The sequence below is a fragment of the Gossypium raimondii genome, chromosome 3 (assembly GCF_025698545.1).
Source record: "Gossypium raimondii isolate GPD5lz chromosome 3, ASM2569854v1, whole genome shotgun sequence".
NCBI classification, from domain to species: Eukaryota; Viridiplantae; Streptophyta; class Magnoliopsida; order Malvales; family Malvaceae; genus Gossypium; species Gossypium raimondii.
Genome location: NC_068567.1, coordinates 20,620,645 through 20,634,542, shown reverse-complemented (window position 1 = coordinate 20,634,542; position 13,898 = coordinate 20,620,645). Strand labels below are relative to the sequence as shown.

General features: G+C 29.4%; 1 protein-coding gene across 1 annotated transcript; it reads left to right on the top strand.

Annotated features, from left to right (window-relative positions):
- Positions 1-7,524: 7,524 nt before the first annotated feature.
- LOC105793829 (L10-interacting MYB domain-containing protein-like) lies at positions 7,525-8,516 on the top strand. The gene is made up of 2 exons (XM_052628856.1): positions 7,525-7,866; positions 7,974-8,516. The coding sequence occupies exons 1-2, from the start codon at positions 7,525-7,527 to the stop codon at positions 8,514-8,516; spliced, it is 885 nt and encodes a 294-aa protein (XP_052484816.1).
- The last annotated feature ends 5,382 nt before the right edge of the window (positions 8,517-13,898 follow it).

Genomic DNA, 13,898 nt, shown 5'->3' with positions numbered 1-13,898 from the left:
TACTTGGTATTTTTGTACTCTTATATTTGGTTTTTTATTGGAAAGTTTTATTGGTTATATTATGAGGTCTTTTGGGTAAGTGATTTGTAATAATTGGAGTCGGTGTTGAGATTACAATTACTTCTTTGTGTAAGAGTAAATTGAGTTTAAATTAATAGGTAATTTAGAAAATTGTTGAATAAGAATCATTTATTGAGCAAGGCTTTACAGAGTAGGACTAGTTTCAAACTGCATTAACAAACTTTTGTATTTATTTCTCTCCGTTTATTTGCTTACTGCTTGTGTTCTATTCTAATGTGTGTTTGAACAGATGTTTAAACACTTGTCTAAACATTTGTCTAAACAACAAATGGAACAAGAGAACAAACCGAGGTTCTTATAGATAATTACTTGTTTTAGAATTTGTGTGATTAGATTTAAATTTATAATAATACAGTACTGGGTAAGAACTAATGTTTTTGGGACGAAACACATTTATAAGGAATGTTCATTTAAAGACTTACCATTAAAGATTTAGGTTTTTTTTTTTTTAAATTTTGAGATGATATTGTTAAGCTTGAAATACTAAGAGGAAGTGAAATGGTATTTTAAAATTTTCTACAAATTTTCTAAATGATGAGGAAATAAAATAAAAGTTTGGATATTTTGATTTATAGTGGTTTAACCTCAATTATTTACCTCCACTGTTTTGGTATACCTCTACCAAAGATTTCCTGATTCATTATATTTGAATTGTTACCTTTTAAGAAAATGTATAATTTTTACAACACTACATTTATCCTACCTTTTATGGCTAAACTAGAACATTTCTTAATTTTTATGCTCAACTAAAACTTTTACTTAATTACTTATGGTTTTATATCTCAAAACCTTAAAAGTAGTTTTTGTAAGTATAAGAAAAGATGTAAACAATGAATGCTTCTCAAAGATGTGTGTTTATAAGTATTTAACTCTCTTAACAATTGAAATCGAATGATAAAAGATGTAACAATAAATACCTAAGAGATATGTACAAGAGAAAATGAAGAAACTAAGAAATTGATGCTTCTTTCTTGATTTCTATGCTTGGATGTTCATCTATTATGTCTTGATATGCCTTTGACTTGTATTGATACCAAAGAATAAGTTTGTGGATATTTATGACTATTGGGGATCACTTTTAGTTGTTGAGAGCATTCATTTGGTACATTTAATGCAACATGTAGCAATGTGTCTTGAGAAATAAAACCCCTTGCCTCGAGATAGGAAGAAAAATATGACTATTACATAGCAGTTGGCGGTCTGTGTCTTGAGATAGGGTTAGTGTTTCTCGAGACATTTAGTCATATGTTTTGAGACAATTAGTCGAATATCTCGAGATATGACTCCCCTAAAGCAACCCTTAAGTTCGATGTTTGTCTTTCTCGAGAAAAACATGCTTCTGTCTTGACACATTTATACCAAAGTCTCTTAAAAACATGTTAGTCAAAACATTTTGGTATCAACTCAAAAACATTTAGATAAACTAAAACATATTTAAATCATGTTTTTGAATATATTGCATGTTTTTAAAATGCTTGATAAAATTTTAATTATATTTTTATCATATAATATATATAAAATTTGTTTTAAATATTGTTATATAAAAAATTCAAACATAGAAGCTAATGAGTATTCTACCATAAAATTTTAAGATGAATTTGAAAGGTGCGAATGATTATTATTTAATTTTAATTATTAGTATTTTGATTTTTAAAGAAATTTTCTTCTGTGTTATAACTAATTCATGGTATTTTTCAAAGAAAAGAAACCCTTAAGGTATTTATTTCTTTATTATTATTATTATTATTATAAAATTCATTATTTGAAGCAATGTGATTTAAGTACAAAATACAATGAGAAATCTTTTGTTTAGAACGATAAAACTAAGCTCTCTCTTTCACTTGGATAAAAACAAAAGGGATTTTACGATTAGCAGTTTCACATATACTTCATCAAACAATAGCTAAAATATTTAAGTTTGAAAATTTGAGGATTAAATTGAAAAATTAGTAGTTGAGTGATTAAAATAAAAGCAAGTACATTATGAGTAATCATTTTATAATTTATTCTTAATTAAAATAATAAAAATATTTACAAGTTAAAATTAAAATTTTATTATTAAAATAATTGTTTAAGAAGAAAAAGAGTTTAAATTATATTAAGATGATTTGAAAACTCATTGTTTAGACCTTCAATAAGAATATGCCACTTTATATTTTAAAAGAATACACTTTCTAAATTAATGTAAAAGAATTAAATAATATTAACAAAGTAAAAGTTATAGTAATGTAAAGTTTATGGGTTTGGTTTTTAACGATTAAATTTATGATTTATTGTATGGTGGGTTAACATTTAAATTTTAAGAAAATGACTACATCAAGTGGTTTATGATATTTATATAAAAGTATATTAATTTTAAAGTTAAAAATTGTAATAAGAGTTGATTTAGTATTTCTTGATGTATTGTATTATTTATATCCTTTAAAATTTATGGCTTGACATATTATTGTTGTAGGTATAAAAAGGTACCACTCTAATTTTATTCATAAGATTTATTATAAAAATTCGAAAATATTGCACGAATTTAATTATTTATCTAATTTTATAACATCTAAATTCATAAAATTTAAATCATATCTAACTACTCCAATCTATCTACCGTCTAGCTAAGGTTGTGTTTGAGAATTTAAAATTCATCTCTATCATATTATGAATATAAGTTAAAATTTTGAATTGAATATTATTTTATTTAAATTTATTTTTATAATGTGAAATAAATATTTCCCAATTATTTTTTAAAAATAATAAATAATTATATTAAAAAATTTAAAAATTTAAAATTTTATCAAATAATATTCAAAATTCATAAAAAAAAAAAGAAAGCATGACATCCCCATGGTGATGTATAATTAAAAGTTTGAAACCCTGTTGATGTGACCTTTACCAGTACTGCACCCTATCTTGATTGATTAAACCCTACAGAGAATTATTCTTCACATCATCATTGCCTAGTGAAGTCTGGTGTGGGTTAAAGATTTTGGAAGTTTGTACTATCTTGAAATGACTGCCCCTGCTATCGTGTAGTCTATCATCTATCAATCGCCGCCCAACTCCCAAACTTCTCAACTAACACCATTACCTTTGCTTAAACAAGTAACCATGGTAATAATTACGTATCTTTATAGCTTTCACAGTACCTTTCCCTATCCCCTCAACTCAGCCAAAAGATTCTTCAAAGCCAATGCTAGGTAGGTCGATTTTGTTACCATTTTTGCTTTCACTATGAACCCCGTGGGCTCAACAATGCCAATGGTGGGTCGATTTTGTTACCATATTAAGGCCTCCTTTGGATGGCAACGCACAACAGTGCGGTGGATTTTTTCTCCTTTAATATCACCGATCTGACCGAGTCAATCAAATGATCTTTGGATGTGTTGGCTGCCAGCACAGTGAGAGATTTTTACTGCACTGGACAGCTTTGGGATGACTGGTGGATAAAGCAGCAGTTAGGACAAGCTGGGGCAATAGACATATTTAGGAGACAAAAATACCATTACTTTAATTTATTAATTTACCATTTTATCCTTAGATGTTAAACTAATTTCTTTCCCAATCTTATTTGTTTTCGATTTGGGAACAAAAGCAGTAAATCTCCCTCGTTCTTGCTTGGTTTCTCCCTTGTTTACTGGTTTGTCCCTCGTTTTTGCTAGTTTCTCCCCTCTTTTTTACTTTGTTCTTGGTTGTGGGAGCTTAGGATATTCTGTTTCCTCTATCAAACTAACAAGTTAGAGATATCTTGTGTTTTTTCCCTCTATTTTCTCATGCTCAACATTTACCTTTTTTCTCTATTGACAGGGGAAGTCTACATTTGGACGGTTGGTTAGAAAGTGTTATTCTTCCTTCAAGGTGAGATGGTTTGCTGTCACTCACTGTTATTATTGTTGTTATTGTTATTACTTTTCTTTTGAGTAGTCTGGTTCTAAATGATATATTGACCTTATCCCATAGGTAGCAACATTTTATCTTTTGATCTTTGGACCTATAATTTAGCATGGTTTACAGTAATATTATTACTAACTATAATTTTAAGTCATACACAATGAAATTACCTAAACATCTAAACTCAAAAACATTATAACTTAAAGCTTGTAGGGCACAAATCGAATTTCCAAGGCTTTTAACACTTGCTTAAGCAAAGAAAAAACACAAACAAATGCATGTAATTATTCTCGATAACGATCAAATTATACAATAGATTCAAAGTTAGAACAGAAAAAAAGTGAAAGGAAGTCGAAAATAGTACCTCAAAGGAACTAGGATAGGAGTCAAATGGAGTCTCCCCTACTTCATTAGCATCAGTCCCAATTCAATATATATATATCCCTGACTATATATAAACAAAGAACACTAGTCAAGTAATTAAACAGATCAAAAACTGCAAACAAGCTATAAATGATAAAAATTGCAAATCAATCAATCTAGGAAGAAGGAGATTTAATTCATTGACACGAAATTCATTTGTCTTCTCAAAGGTAGTAATCTTATGCACAAATCCAAAAGCTAAAAATACCGCATTATTAAGTCCTTTAGAAAGATGAATGGAAAATAAATCAAGTAAAAGGACTCCAAAAAGTCATTACAACCTATAATTTCCAAAGAATAAATCGCCAAAAAATAAGGAATGGAGATAACTTCAACATACCGTGCCTTAAGCATCGAGACGAAATAATAGATAATATTAATGAATACACCTTAACAATTGCGTTGATGCATTTGATTTTCTAATGATGTTAACAAAATTATAGAACATGTAAAATCTATGAGTTTGTCAAGTACTAGAATGAAGTAAAGCATAAAAAGAAAAGGATGAAAAATTGATCTATATGTGCTAAGAATCAAGAAATCTTAAAAAAAAACAAAAGCTAACAAAGGTATAAAAGATTTTACCCGAGCATAGAAGTAAACCACCATGGCACAAGTAATTCTAAAAATTTAGGAAATAAATGATACCATACCAAGCAGCAAAATGAGCCAACATAGCATCTTAATCCATGAAATTTTTAATATGACATAAGAAAAGAAATGTTGAAGAAACAAAGTGGCTGACAAATGATACTAAGGAACATAAGTAAAATAGTATGAGAAAAGAATTGAGAAAATTATTTTAAAAGAAAGAGGAAAAAAACAAAATAAGAAAAAAATCGAACCTTGGTATGAGGCCAAAGTTGATCAGGAGACACATGCATTGTGCAACCTTCTTTACCCGATTCCCACTCCACAACAAAGCGAGCTAAGACACCTGATCCAAAGCCTATATTAAACAAAAACAAGAGGATCCTATTTTATGTGTTCAACAAGTTATCTACATTAAAAAGCCTATATTAAACAAAAATTCTGAGTGTTGAGGAGGAGTCCATGTAGCAGGGGAAAATGAATTTTAAGCATAATTGATTTCGTAATCCAGCCTATCTCCCCTAATTAACACCCAACATGAAAAGTCATTACATGTCTAGTTTTATAACAACTATGATTCCTACTGCTGCAAAGCTTGTTCTTTTTCTTGAAAGCATCAGCAGCAAAGTTTTGATGTGAAATAAGAGGTTTTTTTTCTTATTATTAAATTTCCATGTTTATGAAACGAGATGTAAACTGCTTTTAACCAAAAGCTAATCATCCAGCGATCTACAACACAACTTAAATTGACTTTTGGCAATTATCCAATTTTATTTTATAATGGCAATCAACTATACGGTCTATTCATCTGTTTAGCTTCAATTAAAAACAATCCTTGTCTTTAAATTAATTAGCTTTAATGTTCTGGGCAAAAAGTTTTAGGCCATAAAGGCATATTATTTTCTAAAACTGTAATTACATTAAAAACATAAACCACAAATATTAGTAAAAAACCTCAAACCTTAACTTATCTTTAAACCCCGCAAACAAAAAAGGCAGCAAAGTACTAAAACCAATAGATTCCTCAAAACATAAAACAAAAAAAGATCTAGTGTAAGATTCATGACAATACATGCATCTATCAATTTCATGCTATAACCACACTATTGTATTTGCTTATACCTCGCCGGTATGAGAGAAGCAACCGTGGAGAAAAGTTTCATCCATCCAATGAACAAGGTCACCAACCCGCATCGTTTTAACCTCATCCGATTTACACCCTTGTTGTTTTTACATTACATTGTTCTTGCTGCTTTGTTGGTATTGTTGATAATGGGAATGGGAATGGGAAATGGGAATGGGTATTGCATGGGAATTGGAAATGGGAGGAGGGCACGGTGGAAGAGGGGAATCGATGGAAGAGGGGAGATGGGAATGGGAAATGGGAGGACGGCACGGTGGAATGGGAAATTGGAATGGGTATTGCATGGGAATAGGAAATGGGAGGAGGGAACGGTGGAAGAGGGGAATGATGGAAGAGGGGAGATGGGAGTGGAGAAATTGCATTGTATTTAAAATTTTAAAAATTAAAAAATACATGTAGTGTATTTTAAAAATAAAAAAAATATATGTAGTGTATTTTAAAATAAAAAAAATATATGTACTATATTTTAAAAATAAAAAATATATATATGTAGTGTATTTTAAAATATATATATATATGTAGTGTATTTTAAAAGTAAAAAAAATATATGTAGTGTATTTTAAAAATAAAAATATATATGTAGTGTATTTTAAATATATATATGTAGTGTATTTTAAAAGTAAAAAATATATGTAGTGTATTTTAAAATAAAAAAATATATGTAGTGTATTTTAAATATATATATATATGTAGTGTATTTTAAAAGTAAAAAATATATGTAGTGTATTTTAAAAATAAAAAAATTATAAAGTAGTCAATTAAAAAATTTGCAACTTTCCACTTTCATATATTAAAGGTTTTAACCAACATTTTTATTAAAGGTTACAACTTAGAGGTTCATAAAAAAATTTTGAAGGATAAGTATTTTCATACATTATATTAGTTTGTTTGTTCAAGTTACTGTATTTTCATACACAAACTTTAAGTGCTTAGGCAATGATAACATAATGGAAAGCATATACGAAAAAAACAAAAGCTACTGAGCCCTTATTGGCAAATTCGGTACATGTATGTATGCATATGCAAGTGCATGTGGCTGACATGCAAAGCCAATTGCTTTTAAATTTTTGCTACCTTGCATGCAATAAGGACTTTGCAAACTTCATTAGCCAATACTAGCCTCTTGAACATCATCAACAAGCAATTAAAATTGAAAGGAAAAGGTAGATAAAATTAAGTACACAAGTAATAGAGAATAAAATACTTTTAACTCAAATAGTAGATAAACACAAAAGCTATTTTGCATTACTTGTGATTAGAGTACGAATATTCCCTTAGTGTAATGATGTAGGACTTATTGCTAAAGAGTTATACATTTCCAATGAAATTAATCACCACTGCTTTTATATCTAATTATATATTTATGGTTTTATGTCTATTGACATTTAAAATCAAAATAATAATAGATGGTAAAGACACGAAATTTTGTGGAGGGAGATAGTAGCTTAGCAACAAAAGCTGTTTGGGATGATGAGTTGACGTTGATATTTTGTGAACTTTATGTGAATGAAGTCAACGGCAATAGACCGACAACTCATCTAAACTCAAAAGGATGGGAAAATGTCATTACTCTTTTCAAGCAAAACACAAAAAATTATGGAAAACCTCAATTGAAAAATAAGTGGGATACATTAAAAAAGGAATGGAGGTTATGGAGGGAGTTGCTTAAGGAATCTACAGGTATTGGATGGTGTCCATCTAAAAAGACGGTCGATGCTACCGAAGAATGGTGGGCTGCAAAAATACAGGTTAGTGTTAACTTTATCATTATTTTAATGCATAAAGTTTATTGAAATTAATAATTTACAATTATAAAAATCTTAGTATAACATTTAACATTTAGCATTTTATGTAGGAAAATCCTGATTTTAAAGGATTTAAGAAGAAAGGAATTGAGCCACGATTGAATGAGTTAATGTGGCAAATGTTTGGTGGCATTGTAGCCACCGGAGAGAACGCTTGGGCACCTTCGTCTGGTGTTCTTCCAAGTGGGGTTCCTATGGGAGATGATGCACCTTATGAGGGATTTGGTGATTCAGATGAACATAGTAACGAGAATGAAGGTATTCCCCCTGATGAGGTACCATCAAACCCTTCTCATGAAATCCCTAATCGAAGAAAGCAAACACTTGGGGCTGCACACGGTAAGGGAAAAAAATCAAGTTCAAGTAGAAAATCATCAAGAAATACATTAACTACTCAGATTGAGAAATTGTGTGAGAGTATGGCTAGTCCAAGGAAGTCAGTGAATGAAATTATTTTTCCTCACTCTCAATATACTATTTCAAATGCAATGGATGCTTTGCGTGCTTTGGGAGATGAAATTCCAAAAAGAGATGAACTGTACTATTTTGCCACCAAAATGTTCCAAATACTGGTGAAACGAGAAATGTTTTGAACTTAGATCCGGATGATAGGGTTTGGTGGCTTCGACGTGAGTATCTGAACAAAATCCAATTGCATCATTTTCATCCTTGGTAGCAACATCCTCATTTCCTTCCAACCATACCATCAACCACCTCCACCATCGACTCCTTAGAAATATTATTGTAATATAACTATACTACTTTTTATATATAAAACTAATGTATACTACTTTTTATGTTTGGTATTTTTATGTTATGCTTTTAATCAAGTTTCTGTGTTGTATAGAATGTCACGAGATTTTAAAGGATTTATTTTATTTGATTACTTTTTCAGGTTATGGATGAATTTAACAATATGTATAATAGTTTTGATATGAATTATGATACCTCGAATTAAGTGAAGAAGCTCAACGAAGAATAGCCACAATTGTTACCCAAGTTGAGCACAACAATTATCATAATGAGGAAGAATATGTCTTAAGCAGGTGTATTGGTACACCATGAAACTTATTTCACTATGCAACCGCGTATGGATTCAAATTATCTTGGTCAAATGTGGGTGGACGAAGTATTAAATGGGCACGATGATCGTTGCATGATTAGTTTTAGGATGCCAAAAATATATTTCATGATTGTTGCATGATTTGCAAACAAGTTATGGCTTAAAGAATGGGAAAGTATCGGCGATGGAGAAGTTAGCATTATCATTGTACATTCTTGGAAATAGATAGTCAAATTCAAATGCAACAGCGATTTCAACGATCCGGGAAGCTGTTAGTCAATTTTTACCGATATGTTGCATATATTTGCTCGAATGGGAATAGACACGATTAAACCCATTGAAGGTCAATTCGAGGAAGTACGAACCATATTCGACATGATACAAGATATTGGCCTCACTTTAAGGTAAAATTTACACAATCTTTATATTTTAAAACATAAATTATTTCTAACTTTTATCTCATTACTTGTATTTATTTTAAAGGATTGTATTGGGGCCATAGATGGAACACACATAAAAGCATGCATTTCGCCTTCTTCTCAAATACCTTATATCGGACGGAAATGTGAACCAACTCAAAATATTATGGCGACTTGTGACTTCAACATGTGCTTTATTTTGCATTTTCCGGTTGGGAAGGAACAAGACATGATAGTAGAATTTTTTGCAAGCACTTAGAAAGCAAGAGTTGAAGTTTCCACACCTCCACCGTGTCGAACTTTAATTTTTAATTACTTTTTACATAAAAATATTAAAATTTTAAATTTATTTTAAACTTGATATTATGTTTTACTTTTTTGCAGAAAATATTATCTTGTGGATTAGGATATCCACAAATGGCGTGTTTCTAGGTCCATATAGGGGAACGATATCATTTACGATTTTCGTCGAGGTAATCATCAAGTATCTGGAAAAAGAAATCTTTAATCATGCCCATTCTTCGTTACGCTCGTGATTGAACGAACATTTGGAGTGTGGAAAAAAATGGCCAATATTAAGAGATATTCAAGTTATTCATTCGACAAGCAAGTTTTAATAGTTATTGCAACAATGGTTTTGCATAATTACATTCAAGACATGCTTGGTCAAATGATGAGGATTTTCGAGAATTTGAGAATATACGGACATGCCGTCTCTTCAAGCCGCTTTGATGAGGTGAATCGAGTTCTTCTAACGAGAAAGTGACCTTGAAATCACAATGTTAAGGAAACCATTGCAACTAGTTTAATGAATCAATATTTGTAAACACATTTTGTATCATAACCTAATTTCTAGTAATAATGAAACTTGTTATGTCTTATGTTACTATATTTTTTTATTAAAATCATCCGTTTAGATACTTCAAAATTAGATCCAAGTATAATGTTATTATTTGTGAAAATAATATTTATCATTGTTATAAAAAATTTAATTATAACTATAAAAAATTAAAATAATTATCATTTTATCTAATAATTAATTTAAATTAATTATATAATTCATTAAAATATTGGAAGATACATTTTAATATTTTATTAAATGAATTTGCATATTTTAATAATTTTAAAAAAGTAAAATAATTTAAATAACTTCTATTATATATCAATTCTAATCTGATGTCCTTAATAGTCATTTTTCATTCTCACCTCACCGCTACAGCTGCGTTTGAATCCAAACACGCACTCCACCATTATTTCTAATCTCACCGCTATAGTACCCAATCTCACCGCTACAGTAACTAATCTCACCGCCACCGCTGTTTTTAACCTCACCGGAGGTAAACACACCGCCCATCCAAACTAGCCCTAAGCTTACTTTACCATGTAGCAGTGCCGATGGAGAACCACAGGCCATACACACAGCTTCAGAGTTGACAGTCTTTGAGACATACAACATCAGAACACATTATACAAGAAAACGATGTTTTAAGCCAAGGCGATCATGATAGAGTTAAGCTTCAAAATTCTATTTGAACCCAATAAATTCTTTTTTTAAATAGATTTGAATTTGAATTTGAATTTTTATTTAATAGATAATTAATTTTACTTTTTATGAAATATTTCATATTTCAAAAAATGATAAAATTCATTATTTAGAAATATTTAATTGAAACCTTAATATCTAAAAGCCATAAAAGAAAGCTAGCTTATTAGAATAAGGACTCCTTTGGATGTCTGTTTCCCTCCGATGTGGTGCAATTTAGTATTATTTTAATGTAATCGTGTTGGTGGAAGCTGTTTATATTGCATAGTATCAGTGTGTTGAACGTTACACAACACCACTAGAAATAAAATTTTTCATTGTTAGGTATGTTTTTACCCTTTTGTCTTTGTCATGTGTTTTTTTCTTTTTATAATTTATAGATTTTTGGTAAAATATATCTCATTTTATCTTTTATCCCAATCTCTTTTATATTTAAAATTTTAGTTTTATTAAATTTAAAACCAATTTTTCATTATAATAATATTGTTTGTATTTTCATGATAATAAATAATATTTTTAAGTGGATTTTATAAAATTAATTATATAATTAATTAAAATATTTATAATAAAATATCGAAGATACATTTTAATATTTTATTAAATAAATTTATAAATTCACATATTTTTAATAATTTCGTAAAAGTAAAATAATTTAAAAAAACTTGTATCATATATTTTTTCTAATTTAATGTCCTTAATAGTCATTTTCTATTCTTATTACACCGTTACAGCTACGTTTGAATCCAAACACACACTTCATCCTTGATTCTAATCTCACCGCTACAGTATCCAATCTTACTACTACAATAACTAATCTCACCGGAGATAAACAAACCACTCATCTAAACTAAGCCAAAGATCAAAAACTCAAAATTTAAAATTAATATAAAAAATAAAAAAAATCAACCGAACTGAAAGATATAAAAATATTCAACCAAAATAAATTAAATTCACCTCTACATGACTACGTGACTTTCAAAATGAGTATTATTCTTTGGGTGAAGCACAATAAGTGACAAAATGTCTATTTTTGTTTTTTAAACTTAAATAATATAAAAAATAAAGGTAGACATATGCATTGCCAATAAATTATTGATAAATTTATGCTTTGATTGTAACATCTCTAGCCCGTATCCGTCACCAGATTAGGGTTACGAAGTATTACTAAACATAAGCACAGTTCTTCACAATCACTTAATACAAATCATGCATAAAATTATCTCGATTTTTTTATAATAATTTTCAACTCAATTAGCAACCAATCACTCATCCATATAAGTCAAGTCTGCATACACAAAACACATGACCAATATAAATCGAACATGCATTATTAATCATATTACAAAAATAATCCATGCTATAAAATTGAACCATATCAATATCATTATCTTTTGTCAAATCAAAATTTCAATTCAACTAATATATATCAAACCTTACCACATGTGTCTTATAAAACTTTCATACATGAAACATTTTTTAAACATTACCAATTAATCAAATATAATCATGTGCATTACTAATTCATATGCAATTCACTATAATGTCTTTAATCGTTTTGAACATCAAAGACATTTCATAACATACCTAAACCACGTGCTAAAAAACAAAAAAAAAAAAAACAATCCAAACCAAATATGCTAGCCATTTTAACTCATCACAAGGCTATGCGCATAAGACCATATTAATTTAAACCATGTAGTTCTCAACTTATAATATTCACACATTTGCTTTACTTAACCAAACAAAAACCAACATGATTTTTACCACTTATAAAACATATACTAATCATGCTTTAGAAATTAAACATATCAATAATATTTATTTAATCATTTGTCATTTTCATGTACTCAACTTACATCAAAACATTCATTTATAAGCTTTCCCACATGCGCACATTAGCCTAAGTTGAACTATACCTCATGGTTAACTAAGCAAAATTGTACAAATACATACAATCATATCCTAATGATCGAATTTCACTTGCAACATAACCAATTCATACATTGCTCACTTGACTAACATTAATCATTTTTTCATCTAATTTAGCCAATTCAAAACATGCCAATTCCATATGCTATAAATCATGCCAAAATTACCAAAATTCATGACATAGGCACATATGTATTCATTTACCTACCATCAACTGAATATAACAGCTCATCACTACCATTTCCCAAACTAATATATAAACAACCACGCTTAATTCACTTGAACCGAATTATAACAACCACAATTGCATATTATACCAAATCATATATCAAGCACACTACAACATATTTCATGAAACATGATTCCCAACACGAACTTATACCATGACCGAAAATGCATAAACATAAGCATCATTACTAGCCATTTTCGCATGGTTTTACATATATACAACTTCAAAATCGACAACAACAATTGGTAGCCTATACATGCCATATGTTCAAAGATCAAGCTTTTTTTTAAAAAAAAATTATCGAAATGGCAATCGATAGTGTGACGGATTTCCTTGGCGATCCTTGAGCTCGTAACTAACTTCCAAAATCTATAAAACAACGAACAAACACACACAGTAAGCTTGAATAACTTAATAAGTCATAAGCAATTAAATTATCAAATGAACATTAGTATGATTATTTCAAGTAGGCCGAATGCTCCCAATCTCAAACACATGTATTTATAATCAAATGTAAACAATTAGTTCACAATATCATATTATACAACAACACCTACCTTTATTTTCGAACTTCATATAAACTCAAACATACCTGAATCGTTTAATTTGAACTCACATTCGATTTTGCCGTACCATTGCTAATTGAACCGTTCGGAATCAAATAGGATACTCAGATAACTCGGAAAGCTTATACAATGCCAACGTCCTAGACGTGGTCTTACATGTAATCAAATATCGACGCCACTGTCCCAGATAGGGTCTTACACGAAATCATATACGACGCCAATGTCC